Source organism: Epinephelus fuscoguttatus, linkage group LG12 (assembly GCF_011397635.1).
Source record: "Epinephelus fuscoguttatus linkage group LG12, E.fuscoguttatus.final_Chr_v1".
In the NCBI taxonomy this organism is placed as follows: domain Eukaryota; kingdom Metazoa; phylum Chordata; class Actinopteri; order Perciformes; family Serranidae; genus Epinephelus; species Epinephelus fuscoguttatus.
In genome coordinates, this window is record NC_064763.1 from 41,239,632 (window position 1) to 41,257,748 (window position 18,117).

At 42.0% G+C, this 18,117-nt stretch overlaps 1 protein-coding gene across 1 annotated transcript; it reads right to left on the bottom strand.

Moving 5' to 3' along the window:
- Positions 1 to 203: 203 nt before the first annotated feature.
- On the bottom strand, positions 204 to 15,457 carry slc6a7 (solute carrier family 6 member 7). The gene is made up of 14 exons (XM_049591817.1): positions 15,184 to 15,457; positions 11,998 to 12,235; positions 11,367 to 11,498; positions 10,054 to 10,264; positions 7,144 to 7,282; positions 6,878 to 7,012; positions 6,672 to 6,775; positions 6,458 to 6,582; positions 5,764 to 5,876; positions 5,532 to 5,669; positions 5,330 to 5,429; positions 3,981 to 4,099; positions 3,106 to 3,279; positions 204 to 2,959 (listed from the first exon to the last, which is right to left on the bottom strand). The coding sequence occupies exons 1-14, from the start codon at positions 15,247 to 15,249 to the stop codon at positions 2,789 to 2,791; spliced, it is 1,965 nt and encodes a 654-aa protein (XP_049447774.1). The 5' UTR covers positions 15,250 to 15,457; the 3' UTR covers positions 204 to 2,788.
- Positions 15,458 to 18,117: the final 2,660 nt, after the last annotated feature.

The following is an 18,117-nucleotide window of genomic DNA, read 5'->3' on the forward strand; positions in this document are numbered from 1 at the left end:
TCCGCACAGAAGGGCGCCCACACCCTGGATCGAACCAGGAACCCTCTTGCTGTGAGGCGACAGTGCTAACCACTACACCACCGTGCCACCCCACCCTGCCATCATTTTAAATAATTTTCATCAGACATCTTTAAACAAAAGGAATGAAAGATATGAAGACAATATAAATATTCAATCACTGTGTGTAGCAAAAGGCAAAAAAAGAAGAAAAAAATGGCACTGGGATTTACAAAGGCAAAGAGTTTCATGACATGACATACAATCCTAAAACAAACAAAGGTGGGGTTTTTTCTGCCTTTGTTCCTAATTAAGGGTTTAAAGGAAGTGATCCTGCTTGTAAGATGGTTTGGGAGACCAAACAATGACCCTTATTATAAGCGCACACAAATTAAAAGCCTCATGTGACTGAAAGACTTTTAAAAATGCAGACACTGGAGACTGGCAGGTTCCTCTTATCTGTTATCATCTACTTATTTGGAAGAGGACACTAAGGAGAGCACACATGCCTTTGAAAACAGTTCGAGAGTAAACAGCCTGTGGAAACGGTGGGGAATTAAATCTTTAGACATTCAAGACAAAATCAAAACATCAGCGGTTTACAAATGTTATTTATCTGGGACAGTCCATTACAGTCAGACACTTACAGAGATAAACACATTGATCTGACTGATGTGTCTGAGTGAGCTGAGGTCTTTTTTAATTCCTCATATAATTATTTCCTTCATGTCCTAAGTTTGATATCATTGGGCTTATCTAGCAAAGGGTCTAGTAAAAGTATTTGTAAAGTAACTGTCCAATAACATTTCCAAATTATGGCCAATCTGCCAATAAACAACATTTAAACAAGTGATTGTCTAAGCAGGCCCTCAGATCAGCGTAACATTCGCCTCCTCAGAAAGTTGTTAGAAATGTAAGAAAGACAATAATCATGTCCTAAAGGGGAGGATACATTCAACCTAAGAGTGCCTCTCCAGATAAGACATTTAATCATGATATACAATGACTTAAAGGAAGAGTGTGTAGCATTTAGTGGCATCTAGCAGTGAGGCAGATGCAGATTGCAACCAAGTGCCTGTGGATATTCTCATTTATCCAGGTCATAGTTATCTCAACTGAATCGAAAGCAACTGGACTTAGTTTTGTCTTAGCAGACGTTTCACCTCTTATCCAAGAGGCTCGTTGACACACCATTGGAGCACTAACGAACCAATGACATCATGGGCCTTGTGAAGACCTCCTCAGCGGTTAAATACCTGGGTGCTTCCACACCAGTTTGTCAGACTAGTTCCAGTCTAGTCAGACAAGCATGAACTGATGAAGCCTCTTGGATAAGAGGTGAAACGTCTTCTAAGACAAAACCAAGTCCAGTTGCGTTCGATTCAGTTGCCTTGAGATTGCAACGAAGTGAAACTTCTTTCATGTGCCAAGAGTGAACTGTCTGTTAGAATTCCTTATGTGTTGATTATTCAGGTTTTAACCGGGAGCCAGATTATCCACAGAGGTCTCTTCCTTTCCAAAACAAACAGACCAGGTGATTAAAACTGGTAAAAACACCAAATAAAGCAATTTAACGCTGAAAAATCAGTGTTTTTCAGGCGCTGCTCGTTGCTAAGGGGCTTCTTACCACAATGGCTGACGCAAAAACCCAAAATGGCCCCACGTAGAGCCAGTGTTTGGTTTGTCTGTTCTGGGCCACTGTAGAAACATAGCAGTGCAACAAGGCTGACTCTAGGCGAGGACCCACTCCCTATGTTGATATTAACATCTCATTCTAAGGTAATGAAAATGTAATTATTTTTGATGTGATTATACACTAAAGAAAACATACAAATTATATTAAATTCCATTTCAGCCAATGTATCCTCCTAAATCCTACACACTGGACCTTTAAGGAGGGCTTTCTGTCATAAAAAGCAGAGGGGAAATCAACAATGAAGAACTGCCAAAGCCAAGTTCCAGTGAACATAATAAACTAAAAACCTACGTGTGTGTGTGTAGATACCCACTGACGCCTATCATTTTTTTCTCTAAAGATAACAAAAGATAGTTAGTCCCACTTAAAAGCCTGTCTACAATACTAGTATAGAAACTGCCTTTTCCCTCAAACTGAAATGCAAATGATCAGACATATGGACACATAGACAGTGCTCAATAGTTCCTTTGGAAAGTTCATTTTTTTAAATTGAATTATTTACTCTAGCAGTGATTCTAGCAGTTGTTTGTTTTAAAAAGTAAAATGGATTAAAAGTATTCCTGACTCATTTATTACTGCAGGCCGATGATTTGTGGTCACCGCTCCAGGTCCATCTGTGCACGTTGAAGGTAACAGTCAAGAGTCACTGCACTTTTTTTGTCCCTCTTTTGTTGTACATGATGAATGAAATTCGGATCTTAAGCTGGTGTTGACTGCTGTCCAGGAAAATTAATTCTACTATGCTATTATGATAATAAATAAGATCGGCAGATGTCCTGCTTCATCATCAACATCCAGATGTCCTGGTAGGGTCCCATTATGTTATCCTGGATGAAGACGATATAAACTTTACAGCTGTTAACCTTACATTCTACACAGTGTAAAAAAAAAATTAAAAAGTACAATTCAAATATCCGTAATGATATAAATAAAGCAATAATCCACTCTGCCCTGCAGGACACACAGTCTGTTCAGACACAGCCACCAGAGCCTAGCTGGGGCGAAGAACGTACATAACAAATAATAATAAATTCCTCTGTCTCTTGACAACACAGGTTGTTTATCACTAAGTGTTCATCCCTGCTCTCCACGCTGTCACGCCTGGCTTCCCATCTCCCATGTCATTGCTGTGAAGTCCATGTCTGTGAGCGTGACGGTGAACGGAGCCTCCACCCTCTCGGGCTCCACACGCTCCTCGACTCTCCCGGTGCTGTTCAAGTTGTTTACCCTCCAGGAATTCAGAGGTCGAATCGTTTTTTGGAAACGCTGCAAAAGAAAAGCAAGAGACAGTGAGAGGCCATTTCATCCACCAGTGTTTTTTATTTTGACAGGCACAGCAGTGACAGTCTGAACTGTACGGTGAGGTGTAACCGGACCTCACAGTGACAGAATGACATAGTGGTGATACTGACGTCTTTCAGTGTTCCGGTTTCCCTGCTGATGGCCACGATGGCCCAGATGAGGATCTGTAGACAGCAGGTAGCACCCATGCACACGCCCAGTGCTTTCCCCCACAGTGGATACACATAGGAGCCGTAGCGGAGTGAAGTTCTGTACATCTCGATGAAGATGTAGGTCAGGATGAACTGGAGTGAGCAGAGGAATGTGTCATCCACACAAAGAAGCAACAATGGCAACAGAAGAAGAGTGAATGAGGAGGCCAGCAGAGAGATGCTACAAGCTGGAGGGGGGCTCAGATTGAATGTCAGGTTCTCCTCTTGAATTATTCACAACTGCTGTTGTGAAGATTTTAGCACAGTTGGCTACATTTCAAAGTGTCAATGTCATTTTAGTTTGGTAGGTGACACATTTGTAGAAGTTAGTAACTGAGTTATACTTTGTTCTCCCTCAGTTTATGATAACATTTTAACAACTTACTGGGACAGCACAGTGTCTCACCCCTCATCAGATTACCCTTTGACTCCATATGCAACATTTCTATATCAAGTAGCTTTACTGTAAATGGGAATTTTGCTTCAGGTGACAAGTGCAGCAGAGATAATAGTGGGAGTGATGTCACATGGATAGTGTAACTGATGCAAACCAACAATACTGTGAGGATATCATATGAGATTTAGCACAGCAGTTATATAAAACCTGTCAACCTCAGTGCAGCCAGGTTTTTAGAAAAGATATCAGACAACACAAAAAGCCAGCTGTGTTTACGGAAGTTTAATAGATAGATTCTGAAAGGCATGTGTCATACTAATTACAGATAACCAATGCTGATGTTATACTGCGTCTACTAACAACATATACTGCTATTAATACTGATGTGTTCACTCACCAGCAGAAGAAACGGAGTGCAGAAAACCCAGCATGCTTTGAAGTAAAGCAGCACTTTGGTGCACCAGGGAGGGCAGTGGCGGATCATATCAATGATGTCCTGACAAAACTGGTTGACTCCTGATAGAGTAAAGACATGAATGTTAGGAACCCTGGAACAACCCAGAAATCACAGGGACAACAGAGCAGAGGATAATGTGTTTATCTTGTTACCAAAATGGTGTAAAACTGAAAAAAGAATACTGCACACAGTACAGCAAATTGAGCAAAACTGACCAGCAGGAGGAGCAACGGGCTCTGGTAAGCTGTCCAGTTTGCGCTGGTTTTGTGCAGCTGGCTGTAAATAACATGCATGTCCTGTCCTGGGTAGCCTGAGTGCTGCTATTTGAAAATGTTCAACCTGAATTTTTGGATTGGAACTTGACCATTTCAGTTTGAGCATTCTGAATCTACTTTTATGAAACTCTGAAATGTGAAGTTTTGGGTCTGAATTTGTTTAAAAAAAAAAAAAAATCTAATTCAGCTTTTGAAACTGCAAATCAAGAAACTGAGGTGAATTCAAATCAAATGCATGTACAGGGTATATGCAGGAATCCTGAGGTTAACTTCAATACCTTTTTTAAGACCTTCCAAAAAAACCGTAAGCACTCATCGCCACTTCAAGCTGTTGTTAGCAGCAACGCATCTTTAACTTACTAAACAGTTGTAGGTTGCAATTAAATCTACGGAGCACAAACATACAACAGAACTCATAAGATGAGAAGGATTCTTTATTGTCTTTTGCTCCTCTGTTTGCCGCCTGGACGTGCGCCGTCGTGTGATGTCGCACAGGTACGCGCACGGCCCCGAGTGGCAGTCCGAGTGTGTCTACCTACACATCTTTGTTTGTAATAGTCACGAGGACGAAAATAAATTATACATTCATGGATACTTTTTGTCAAAGCTTGAATGCCAAGAAAATTTAATACTTCATAAAATTGCGATTAAGACTTTTTAATACTTTTTAAGGACCTTAATATTCTGACATTTGATTTATCAACTTTTAATACTTTTTAAGACCCCGCGGACACCCTGATGTAGATAAATGGTTTTCAAAGTATGAAAATGAATTCAGTGGTGTTTAAATTTCAATATTTAGCATTTCGTTGCTGTCAACATTCAAATACTAATGTCTCTTTGCTTGCTGCTGAATATAATATATAGAAACTGAAGCATTCACAACACAGGAAGCTTCTCGTCTTTTACAACTTGCTAAACATCACAGGTCCTGAATGACTCAAACTTCTATGAAGGAATGATGGGGTGTTATGAAGAGTTTGGTGTGAGGGTTAGCGGTTTGTGATGGGCTACCGTAGAAGAAGGAGATGCCAATGCACATGAAGAGGGTGATGATGATGAGGCCAAAGCTAGTGCTGAAGGAGTCAATGAGAGTGAACCAGTAAATCCCTCCCTATGAGGACACACACACACAGCATGGAGGAATGTGAGTCTGACCACAGAAAAGATGCATTTGCAGCCACATTTATCACCAACTACAGTTCAACACACTCACATTAGTCACCAACAGGAGACCCATCAGGTAGAAGCAAAAACACAGAATGCCCAAGAACAAGGACTTTTGCAGTGAGTTCGCTCTGAGATGTGGAAACTCATCCAGCACGGCCGTGACGATGCCCTCCATGTTTCCAAACTGTGAAGCAGCAGAGTGGAAGGTATCAATCACAACGAGGTGGACTCACACATCTTTATAATTGGTCATATCTATGCGTGGTGTGTGGCCTTACCAGTGTATCGATCCCCAGCATAAAGAGCATGAGGAAGAACATAATGGACCAGAACACAGAGCCTGGCAGTAGAGCAAGGGCCTCTGGGTAAGCAACGAAGGCTAACCCAGGACCTAGGGCAAAAAAGAACACATCAAGTTCAACAAGGTAATGTTTGTATAGAGCAGAAGTTTGTTAGCTTGTTAGCTTACAGGCTAACTGGCAGTGGGTGACCTAGCATTAGTGGTTGTACACAAATGTACAGTAACATGTGCTACAGTGGGATTTTTGGTATATAGTGGAAGGAAGCTTCAGGGTCTGGTTTACATCCAAAAACTGCACACTCTATCAAGTTTGCTGTCAAAACCTTTTCCAGTTTCTTTGCCGGTGCTGTATCAATGTCTTTTTTCCAGCTGACACATGTTTATTAGACAGCGACTGGCTTTCGAATTGGTGACGTACCTAATGTAGCTTGCCTGGGTACATTTGAATCCTGAAGCTTTTAGGAAAGTGGACAGACATTGCCTCCTCCCGTAGAGGAATGTAGAAACACGTCTCAAGTGACAGACTTTGCACAGATACAAGTCAGTATAAGAAGGTCAAAGTTTTGAGTGGAGGGGATACAAAATGGCTACCTCACTGCTCTGTAATAGAAGCTGCTTTACACAAAGAAACAGAGCCTAAGTTACACTGAAAAAATGAGCACAGTAACTACCTGTATCTGCCACCTCTCCGACAGGCACCCCCTTCTTCCACGCCATGTGACCCAGGATTGAGAATATAGCAAATCCAGCAAAGAAGCTGGTGCTGCAGTTTCCTGTGGTGATAATCAAAGTGTCCCTGAAATAAACAGAACCACGGTTAAGAGGACTGAACAAACATCATGGCCGCAACAACAAAGCAAACATCACAGCTCAGCACAAACTCACCTGATGACATTGTTGTCAAACTTATTGTAAGAGGCCATAGAGAGCAGCCCTCCAACTCCAATACCTAAGGAGTAGAAGATCTGTGAGGCTGCGTCATTCCACACCTGCAATTTATCAGACAGAAATACGCCTTAAACAATGAAAATATAAAGCAGCAACAAGTCATTATAGTGTTCACAGACTCCTCAGTGCGCCATCTGAAATACCTGAGCATTAGATAATCGGCTCCAGTCTGGTGTGAGGTAGAAAGCAATGCCCTGAAGAGAGCCTTCCAGTGTGGCACCTCTTATGATTAAAACAATCAGCACAAAATACGGGAAGGTAGCCGTTACATAAACCACCTGAAAGCACAGACAGCACAGACACATTAGACATGATATGTCAGTAAAGGGCAGGATTGTGTGTGTGTGTGTGTGTGTGTGTGTGTGTGTTTTGTGGGAGCTGACAATAACAACATTGTGTTGACATTCACCTTGCCAGAGCTGCGGATGCCCTTGAGCATACAAAGGAAGATGATGATCCAGGCAGCCAGGAGGCACAGAGCCAAGGGCCACCGGACAGGGCCTGGGTCGTGGAGGCCCTCACTGTATACTACACCCAGCACACGCTCACTGCACGACACAAGAGAAACACAAGCATATAAAACAGCACACCTCTTACCACACCTATGACTAGACTTATTACACATTAACTGACGCACAATACACAAGGTATGGTCGCTGGGCTGGGTTTATTAATGACCAGGAAGGCATCTGTCGAAAGAAAAAACAGCACTCATACAGCTGAGTATGAAGTACTGTGCTTGTATTTCAGTTTATAGGCAAAAAGGCTGTGGTTTCTGCTCTCTTTGTGCTGCTACACTTCTCAACTCAATTAAATGAATTCTATTCCTCACCAGCGGAGTAATAAAAAATTAATACAGCAGAGCACGCATGTGTCAGTGAGGATGGGAAGATTCACCGAACTGTTATTTAGAAATCAGGCATACTTTATTGATCCCCAGCGGAAACTGGCAGAAAATAATGGTTTGATGATAGAGTGCAGCCATCTCGGTGTGGGTGTGAGGTTACTGAGGCGTTTAACAACAGTTGCTGTGTTCGCTCATGCTAATGGGGCAGGCGTTGAACTGGCCACTAGCCCAGGGCAGCAACATACAGTTAATTTGCAGCGGAAAATCCGATAAGCAAAGACATCAACCTAGTAGGCAGTCCTTCAATGTGGCCCAGGACACATTAGCATACACGCTGCTGAAAGAATGTGGCCACATGCAGCCCAGACCACCTCTGAATGTGGTCTGAGCAGTCAGATGTCAAGAAGCACTGAGGATGTGTTGGGTGCATTCACACCGGTACTTTGAGCTGTCCACTTGCGATCTGATCACCCATGATGCATTGTAACACCAGGTGGAAACAGGGCCCAAGGTGAAGGGGCAGAGTTCACGAGAAAAATGGCCTCTCACTGCCTCTGAGTGCCTGCCATGCTTTTTGAGAGTAGGCTCTGGGGATGGGTTTACCAAACTAGATATTATACAGTGCCTCAGTCTGAACCCTTTTAGTTTGTTTGCTGTATATCAATAAAGATGTATTTTTACGTGGAGCAGGCAGTAAGCTGTCACTGAGGCATTGTGGCTGAAGAACAACCTTCTCCTCCATGTTTGAAATACAGCAGAACCTTTCGTGCAAAACGTATTCAGAGAGCTGAGGAGTAACTGTGATGCTTAACTTGTAAAGTACCACAGTCATAAGGCTTTACACCTGTTGTTATATAACATCATAATGTTTTAATTGGCAAATGGGAAGTCTTATGTATTATGCAGGTGTTATACAGCATAAGGAATTGTGTTTGGTGTAGCCGCAAAGTCCTGACTCACATTAGCTGAGAAGGTGACAGATTAACTAGTTTGAAGAGTCCATTCATCGTAAAGAATGCTTGTGTTTGTTGAAGAAAAACATTTGAACAATGTTAGTGCGCAGCATACTGCCAGAGCCAGTTACAAGTCCTGGAGATGGAGTTGTACAGCAGGCGCGTCGCCAGACACTTTTCACCGGGGCATGCGCCTTGGTAAACCTGTAAAAATTCCTAATCAAATTTCATAAATAAGCCTATTTTTTTTCATTACTGAGTATCCGTAGGGCTACGCCATGACTGATGTGTCAAGGAAGAATAGCATGGGCACAATTTCTTCCTACTTCAACCACGTACTAGGGCCGGAGTTGCACTTGCAGGCATTGGGTGCGTCCGTACATATTCAGTGAATGGAACGTGCATGAAGCCTAGCACGCATCCGCGCGAAATTGGAGGTGGAACGCAATCTGCTGCGGCCTGCGGTGCAAATTTATCAGTGGACAGTAGCCCACACGTGTTGTCAAATAAAGCCGAAGCGTAGTATATAATACCACTACACATTGATGAGTTACCGTCATCATGGACATAAGGAAATTCTTTCTGCAGAACAGAGGAGGCAGGGACAGGGAAGCAGCAAGGAGAGATGAGAATGAGGTGGAGGGAGGTAAGATCATCTGGTTAAAAGTCTAGTGGTTCAAACTTTTTGTCTGTTGTGTCAACGGCAAAAACATGAGTCTCGCAAATCACGACCCCAAATGAAACTATGGCTAGTTTAGGTTCACTTTAGATAGCGTTCGGAAATGCCATTTTCAAGCCTGTGGGCGGGCTCATTTAAAAATCTACCCAATCATGGGAATACCTTTTCAGACCATATCAGGTACTTTAAATTTAAGATTTTGACTTTTTTGGTAATATTCCCTCTTGTAGTGTGTGTGTCTTCTCGATTACATTTATTGTGCTACAGTAAGATTGAAAAGTTCAGTAGCTGGACTGAAATATTGTTATTTGTGTGTATGTTCTTTATTTTGTGCCTGTTGATTTGTAAGATTGTAAGACTGTGTAAATCTGTTTTTGGTGATATTCCCTCTTGTAGAAGGCTTACTTGATTATGTTTGGTGTGCTACAGAAGGAGGAATTGAAAGGTTCAATGGCTGAAATCAAAAGTGTTTATATTTGCTTACAGATAGAGCTCTGTTAAACCTGTTGAGGTTCATGCAAATATAAATAAATGTTGTCAAACATCTAGTACAGGCTAACTTTCTGTATGTCATACGTCTCACCATAGTGCTTTTGTAAGTCGTCTGTAAGTTTGAGTGGCATTTATATTTAGTAAGGCAGTATTGTAAATCTATATGTGTTGTGTGTGTGTGGAGGGGGGGGTCGGCTTCTGACTGGGGGCCTGTGCCCCTGCACAGCTGTATGCCTACTAACGCCCCTGTTGTACGGTAGACATTTATCAGTCTAAAGCAGTCCACAGTAATAAAACACTTTAGGCTTGATTTTGTTTAATTTTACAATTAAAAAAAGACAAACTTACTTCCAGAATATTTCTGTGGGGCTGAGGCCTCTACCGGTGGAGCTGTTGCCAGTGGTGCCGTTTCCACAGAGAGCTGTGTTGGCTATAGCATCACAGGACCAGGGCAGAGGGCTCTGGAACGAGCTGCCCAGGTAGTAAAATGTCCATGCTATGATGACGTTATAGTAGAGACACACCAGTGTGGACACACAGATCATCCCGATGCCAATACCTACATGAAGAGACACAGCCTTTAGTATCTCAGAAAAACAGGATATACATGTGTAAGGATACCATATGAGATATTGGTTGTGTCATTTCAATAAACAGGAAGTTATGAACCCCTGTTGTATTAAGTGGTAGTTGGACATGCTCAAACAAAAAAATACACATTCAATGAACATCTCAGTGTATCACCCCTTAAAGGAACAGGTCACCCCAAAATCGAAAGACTTATTTTTCCTCTCCAATGTAGCACTACTTATCAGTCTAGATTGTTTTGGTGTGAGCTGCTGAGTGTTGGAGATATCAGCCATAGAGACGTCTGCACTGTACTCTGCATTTTTTGGCACTTTGAGCACCACAAGCTGAGTGACATCTAGTTCAATTATATTCGAGAGAAGGCAGAAATCTCCATGGACAATGTCGTCAGCACTCAGCAACTCCTACCAAAACAATCTAGATTGATAAACAGCACTGCAGGTAAAAGAAAAAATGTGTATTTTTGATTTTGGGGGCAACTGTACCTTTAAATGCAGCATGCCAGACACTTACACTTAATGCTGTGCATGTATACCAGAAACTATTATTTCCTTTTACAATACTTAGAGCAACTCCATCCCTCATAATTCAGCATGCCAACCTGCTGCTGGCATTTCAAGTTTAACATCAAAACTACTCTTATGATAAACCTGCTTTTCCGGCTCTATTTTTGTGAGTTCCTGCATGTTTCCTCATGAGATGTTTATATTTAGAAAATGAGCTGCAGAGCTCTTAGAAATTTCTAAGGTTAGCCACATGACGTATGTCAGTGGGGTGACAAACTGATGACAGCCAGCCAGTTATTTCCTTGACTATAATGTTAGTCTGGACTGACTGGTGACACAGGCATTGTGATGTCATGTGAGGTCCTGCATAATCATTACACATGGTTCAAACTGGATGCTCAAGATTCCTGGAGAATTGTGATCCAATATTTCTATACAATTTAAAACTAACTAATCACATTAGGTCCCCACCCTGACATAACCATCTCTAAAGGGTTTGAAGTTTGTGTCACTGGATTACAGTGTGTGTAAGTGTGTAAACGCCGAGATAAGCAGCACGATACATACCTTTGAGCAGAGGGCAGCATTTCCACACTGTGATGGGGCCAGCTGCTCCGTACTGGCCTAAGCTTAGCTCCATGAGGAAGAGTGGAACGCCCGTAACAAAGAGCATAATGAAGTACGGGATGAGAAACACACCTGCGAAGAATAAAAATATGGCTGTTTGAGGAAGGGTGGTGCTGGGGGAGACATCCACTGCAATTACTTTGCGCAGCTGCATAAAGATGGCCTGTATAGGCAGGTTTCACTCATACGATCTCTGTCTAGGTGGCAGCTTCACAGACTGATGTTATTCTACTTTACTGTCAGTCAAGCTCCAACATGTCTGATTCCAGATGGATATGCATACTGTATTAAGCTGGGTTAGACATAGTGTCTGGTGTGCAATCAAGGAAAACTCATAGGATTAGTAAATGTCTTGTGTCATGGCTCCCTGTACCAAAGGCTGCCATGGAGAGCTCTGGACTTTGTGTGGAGAATAAGCCAGCGTGATTAGGACAGTGCACACCCCAGGGCAGGGCAAAGAGGGCCTCTTGCCCAGATAGGCGCAACAAATTATTACAGACATATGGTACACCCAGGCATTTAAAGTATTCCAGACTTCAGAGGGCAGTGAAAATGCTTGTAGAGTGCTCACCTCCTCCATTGCGATAACAAAGGTACGGGAACCGCCACACGTTCCCCAGTCCCACACAGTATCCGATACAGGAGAGCAGGAACTCATACTTCCCTCCCCACTGCTCCCTCTGGATTACCGGAGTTGGAGAGGGTGCACGACTCGAGGCTTGGGAGTCCAAGTGTGGTTGTGGTGCAGGCGTAGGTGTTGAGTTGTGGCCATTCTGAGTAACAGCATGCCCGTTCAAGTGTACTGAATTCTAGAGGAAATAAAATAACATTTCAAAGAGTCAGAGAGGAGATATACAGTGCTACAGATATCAGTGAAAATCTGGTAGTCAAATTGTTTATCTGTGGATTGTATAGAATTGTGCAAAATGATTAGTGGGTTATTCAATTTGTCAAGTGACTGACAGGCTTTGTGTAAAGTTTACAGTGTCTGTCTATCATGACGTGTTCCAACCACCAACTGGACTATTTCTTCCTCTTCCTTCCTGCAGGCCACCCACCTCTAAACAAGAAGGGAACTGTTTTCTCACGTCAGGTCGCAGGGAGGAAGTCACACTTTGATAACAGCAGGGCTTCTGCTTTGTGTGCTGTTGCTGTCATTGCTACGTGTTTAAAGATGAATATTAATTCATCAGTTATTCCAATGAAACACAAATACAATAACCATAAACCCAATAAAATGATGCCCAAGTTGTGAGTCGTCCAAAATGTAATGTCTTTCTGAGATTTCTTGTTTCTCCAAGTTTTACATATGTTAATATATGACACACAGAGACATAAAATGCGGAAGAGTATTAGGGCCAGGTATAAGGGGAAATAAATGAAAGGAGGAAGGTTTGTTTGTTTGCACTACAAGAATAAAGTTAAAATGTTAAGAAGAAAGTAAACTTTTTAGAATAAAGTTGAACTATCAGTAGTAGTGGCAGGCATAAGACAAAATATGCATTCCAAGAATAAAGCTGAAATGTTGAGAGTGAACTTAACATTTTAATATTAAATTCAAACTTTTGAGAATAAAGTACTAGTGTCAGCTCTCATGGCTGCCTCTACAAAATGACTTGTTTAGATGAATTTGTGAAACTGTGCATCTGAAACACTTTTCATAACGAGGACATTATTTCTCTTTTAGACCATAAACCCAGTGTAGTAATGAGTATCAGGACGTTGAGAAGACTGTGCCGAAAACTGTATCTGTTCAGAGGGAGAAACCACACAAACCTGAAAGAGGTGGCTGCATTCTTGCAAACTGAAAGCTGAAAGCTGGTAATGGAAAAATGCAAGGGTATCCATGGTTACACCTTTGTGCCATACAGAGTGGGTATGATGTATCAGAAGACATGATTTGATGAACCAGAACTGACAATTCAGCTTTATCCTTAACATTTGACTTATTCTTGACATTTCGACTTTATTCTCAAAGTGCAAAAAAAAAAAAATGTAAAAATTTGTTCTCAGCATTTTCAACTTTATTTATGAATTATTAAATTAAAAAAAAAAATCTCCTGTTATTTTTTTACCTTATGCCTGCGGCCCTATACTTTTCCATAATTGAGACATCAAAGTATGACCCTGGGACTTAAGGTACTGCACAATGCAGTGAGGTGACAGGATGACAGGGGAATGTGCTAAACAAATTGCAGTTCTTCAGGTAAACCAAGGTGACTGCATAGGATTCAATGTACAGCATCAAAGGCTGTGCTTAGAGAGCAAAAAAACAATATTAATCATAATCAGCAGGCAAGAGGTCATGTGTACATTAACAATACAAGATTTATACTAATTTATACTTATTTTAATATCAAAGTATAATAACTATTTTCAATATTTTCTCTTTTTTTGATTAATCAATTTAATCATTAAAATTTATATATAACTGTGTTTAAATCGGAAAAGAGCTTAACTGAGATAAAAAAAAAACTTTGGGCAGATGTCCAGACCCAGATGGCAGCACCACCAGAGAATGTAAAACATAGAGCATCCAAAACATATAATATTTATTTACTTATTTAACACAACTGAGATGGTGGAGCTAAGTATTTTTTGGTATGTATGCTTGAAAAGGTACTGCAACAACTAGAGCTGTACCGATACCAGTATCAAAAATGCCTCTGATACTGCCTAAAATGTGGTATCGGGTATCGGCGAGTACAGCCTATGACCAATCCGATACCACGTAATGCCTCACGTCATTACGCATACGCACGCTACAGGCAAACGAAACGGAAACGGAGCGGAATTTAAAAAGCATTCTACTGTAGCCTTTGAAATGTCTTTTTTGCCAAATTGTGTGGCTGCACTTTAACCTGCGTCTTGATCTGTGTCAACACTGGAGAATAATAATAATAATAATAATAAAAAAGTTGTATGGCATTGATTCTACTATTATGTATTTATTTCTTAATATTTTACATAGCGTTTTAGGAGTTGAGACATACAACAGTTCATATCCCATCCACTTTTATTCTACGCGCTGGTATCGGATCGGTACTCGGTATCGGCAGATACCTAAGGTTCAGGGATCGGAATCAGTATCGGGAAGGAAGAAGTGGTATCAGTGCATCTCTAGCAACAATTAATAAATTATATTACAAGCCTTTAAGTGTTGACACTGCTTTGCTGTGTATCAACCAATCGATTAATCAGCTGATCGTTGCTGCTCTAGTCGAGTAAGTGATTCGATTTACAGAGGACTTTATAACTGCTGAAAAAGGGACCACTGTACATTACATAACTCGGGCTGAATGTGAATATGAGAGCTCTGGGTGTTGTGTAAAAAAGCAAATACTGCTCTTGAAGTCTGGTCAGCATTATTTTAACAGTCCAAAGCTGCAACTCAGGGGACAACTCAGTTTAATGCCAACGCCTTGATAGTGTTACACAGCTGAACAGGTGAGGTGGAAAAACGCTGTGAAAAGTGTGGACAAACACATGTGTTGGAGCTCAGGCTTTATCTCGTCTGTCCACAGAGTGACTGCTGGGCTGAAGCCCGGGAGGTGAGCGCGATGTGGACGGACAGGTTGGACTGCTTCATCTGGAGCAATGTTATCTGTCCTGCCACGACACCAGGGAGTCCCGTAAGGTGACATGAAGTCGTCCCACACTGCTTTCAGAGTCTAACGCGAGTCTTAAACTCTAACATGGTGCTATGTGAGTGAGGACCTGGCGGCGAAGAGCCTGAACAACAAAGCTCCGCTCCTACCTGCGCTGTGGGTGCACTTGCTACAGCGGGGCTCCCGAGTGCTGCTTTGCCGCTGTCGTCCTGCATTTCCCCCGCTGCGGCGCACAGGTGCTGCTTCACTGTGTTGTCTGTCGCTCGTTAATCCACATTTTACACGGGAATGTCGTCCTGGAGGTACGCCATGTTGCTGTCTTTTTAGTGGCAGTTGAAGAGGTACAGCCGGTCGGTGTTGATAGCCCTGTGTGACACGGCAGGGAGACATCAGCGATGACGACGAGGAAACAAGCCGGTGGGCGGTGAGGTGAAGGGCGCATCATCAGACACCTCCTCCTCCTCCTCCTCACCTGCTTTGTTTTGTTTGAGGCCAGGGCAGGGTTGATAACAATGTGTTTTGGGAGGGGACAGTGAGTCATGGAGAGCTACCTGCGGTGGACTATAACCTGATCTATTAAAAAGCTCAGCCAAGAGAATGCGGCCAAATCATTTTATTGTGAAGTGAATGTCAAGTGAAATGTTTTGTCCACGCCACCAACAGAAACAACAGCACTGACATTATATAATTACACTGGGGTATGACAGTTCACTCTGGACATTTGAAATAACTAATTAATAAAGTGTAAGTAAACACTATTTCTTTTACGTCACGGTTTTTATTCACTCTGAATTTTGAGAGCGGATGCTGAATTCATCAAATTCACCAAACTAAAAGTGTTCACCAAAGTAAAACTTTAAATTCTGGCGCACCATCGATTTGGGGTGATGATGGGTGTAAGAAAATCGATTAACTTAATGGCTTGGGACTTTTCTTTTCAATTATATTCTTTAAATTAAAGTTTCACCGCATTTTTATTCGCTTGGTGCTTTTATTTTGACGGAAAGGCGCATCCATCTAATTCCGGATCCTGTCTCACTCGCCTTGGTTCCGGTTCCTTACCAAAGCGGCCACTAACTGCCCCAGACTAGCTTTCATTGATACTTTTTGTATTGTGGCCTTAAAGGTCCAGTGTGTCGGATTTCAGGGACTCTGTCGGCAGAAATCACAACTTTTTTTATTAGTTTATCTTCTTGAGACCTGAACTTTTGTTTGGTATGCATTTTTAATTTCTCCTATTTGCTATTTGGGATCAGTAGGACCTGCTAAGTATAAAAAACTAAACATTGTCAATGACAATAAAGTCCCACTGTCCTCAAATGAGTACTCCCTAATAGAGTGTGCCAGTAAACCCGGAACTCCGTTAGCGCTTTTAGCACTTCCGGTTCTCTCGTCTAAAAGTCAATACGTTTTTTGAATGGGATTTTGGTAAAATGCCTCAAGTAAGGTCTGTGGTTAACAAAAGCTTAAGCGAGTTTCAGGTTTTGTTCTACGACATAAAACACGTCAGTAAATACCCTACTTGTAAATTTTGAAGCTTTTACGTGTTGTAAAAAAGGCGGTTGCTAACAAGTTGCTCAATACGACTACAAACCCTGTCGGGGACATTAAACGTCATCACCCCCGAACAGGCGAGAGTGCTGGCAGTCCGCCATTACAGCTTCTTATTTAGCTTAAACAGTCCGATTTCCCCATTATACAATGTTTTTAGCTTAGTGGCGCTGACGTCAAGAGTCATGCGACCGTGGAGTAGTCATGTAGTCCGTTAAAGCCTAACGTTAGCTTTTTACTTCTGGCGATCGCATTTAAGCTTCAAATGCGGTATGAAAGGTGTTCATATGTGAAGATTATCTCACTGAACAAAACCTGTAAGTATCATAAACTTGTGTTAGCCACAGAGCTTATTTTCTGACATAACCCAAAACGCAATGCAAAAATCACATTCACTTTCTCTTCCGGGAACCAGCGCGATGCTAAACTTCCGGGTTTTGACGTCAGCCCAGGCACACTCTATTAACAGTGTCATAGCTTGTTACTAAAATTGGTCAAATTTGTTGCCATATCAAACTACAAACACTATTAATCATAGATAAACAAGTTTCAACCACAAAATGTGATCAGGTTTTGGACCTTGTCCACTTTTGTGTCGGGGTCGGCTGCAGACTGATGGCGCGTTCCAGGCAACCTGTAGGGGGCGATCACACAGAAATGAGACGCTAGAGACGCTTCAGAGACTCGTGAAATGCTGGAAGCGCTTATTCAATGCACGCTAGCTACTGGCATCTGACGCTCAAAAAGTTGAAAATATTTTAACTTTTCAGCGTCTACACACGTCGAAAAAGAAGCGTTGACAAAAACACCAGTCTAAAAAGACGCTTGAATGCCAGTCAGATGCGCCATATCATAGGAAAACAATGGTTTTTACTGGCGTCGCGTTTCTAGCGTTTCATCTCGGTGTGATCGCTCCCTAACTCGTGTTTTTACAACCTTCTACCCGTGATAGTGCACTGGAACGGCAGTCATACCCGTAACTTACCACCTGTGAGCTCATACCAGATTGATGTACTCCCAGTTACGCTTTCTGACGTCACACAGCCCTCTAAACCAATGACCTTACTCCTCTAAACAACAATGGCAGCCTCATGGATGCGGTGTTGATGCAGGTGATACACGGTGAGAAATAGACATAAAATAACCCTAATGTTGACGCATTATTGGCAGCCGCTCTAACAGCTAGTTTCCAGTGTAAGAATAAATCAATACAAAATACATTTCCAAACACACAGATAACGTAAAATAAAAAGTATAAAAGCATCTGTGACCTTATGCGCCGTTTCTCTTCCTCCGTTTCGCTCAAATGAGCAAGGAAGTGGCACCTTTGGTGACAGAAGTGATGATAAAAAAACATAAACCCCGCACAGTCCGCCATGTTGCTTTGAGAGTTTGGCGTGACTTGCCTGGAACGCTATGAAGTCGTGATTCGTGACTTGAAGTGGTGACTTACGGGCTCAGAAACTTGCCTGGAATGCAGCATGACTTGGCAGAATTGGCTACCGTCTTGTTTTGACATGGATTAGTGTAAT

Excerpts from the sequence above, each read along its gene's own strand:
- slc6a7 (XM_049591817.1), bottom strand. The coding sequence starts at position 15,249 with ATGCAGGACGACAGCGGCAAAGCAGCACTCGGGAGCCCCGCTGTAGCA. Across the intron at positions 7,283-10,053 it reads CCCACAGAAATATTCTGGAA|TGAGCGTGTGCTGGGTGTAG; the intron begins GTAAGTTTGTCT and ends TGTGTCGTGCAG. Across the intron at positions 5,670-5,763 it reads TGCTGGGGATCGATACACTG|TTTGGAAACATGGAGGGCAT; the intron begins GTAAGGCCACAC and ends GCTGCTTCACAG.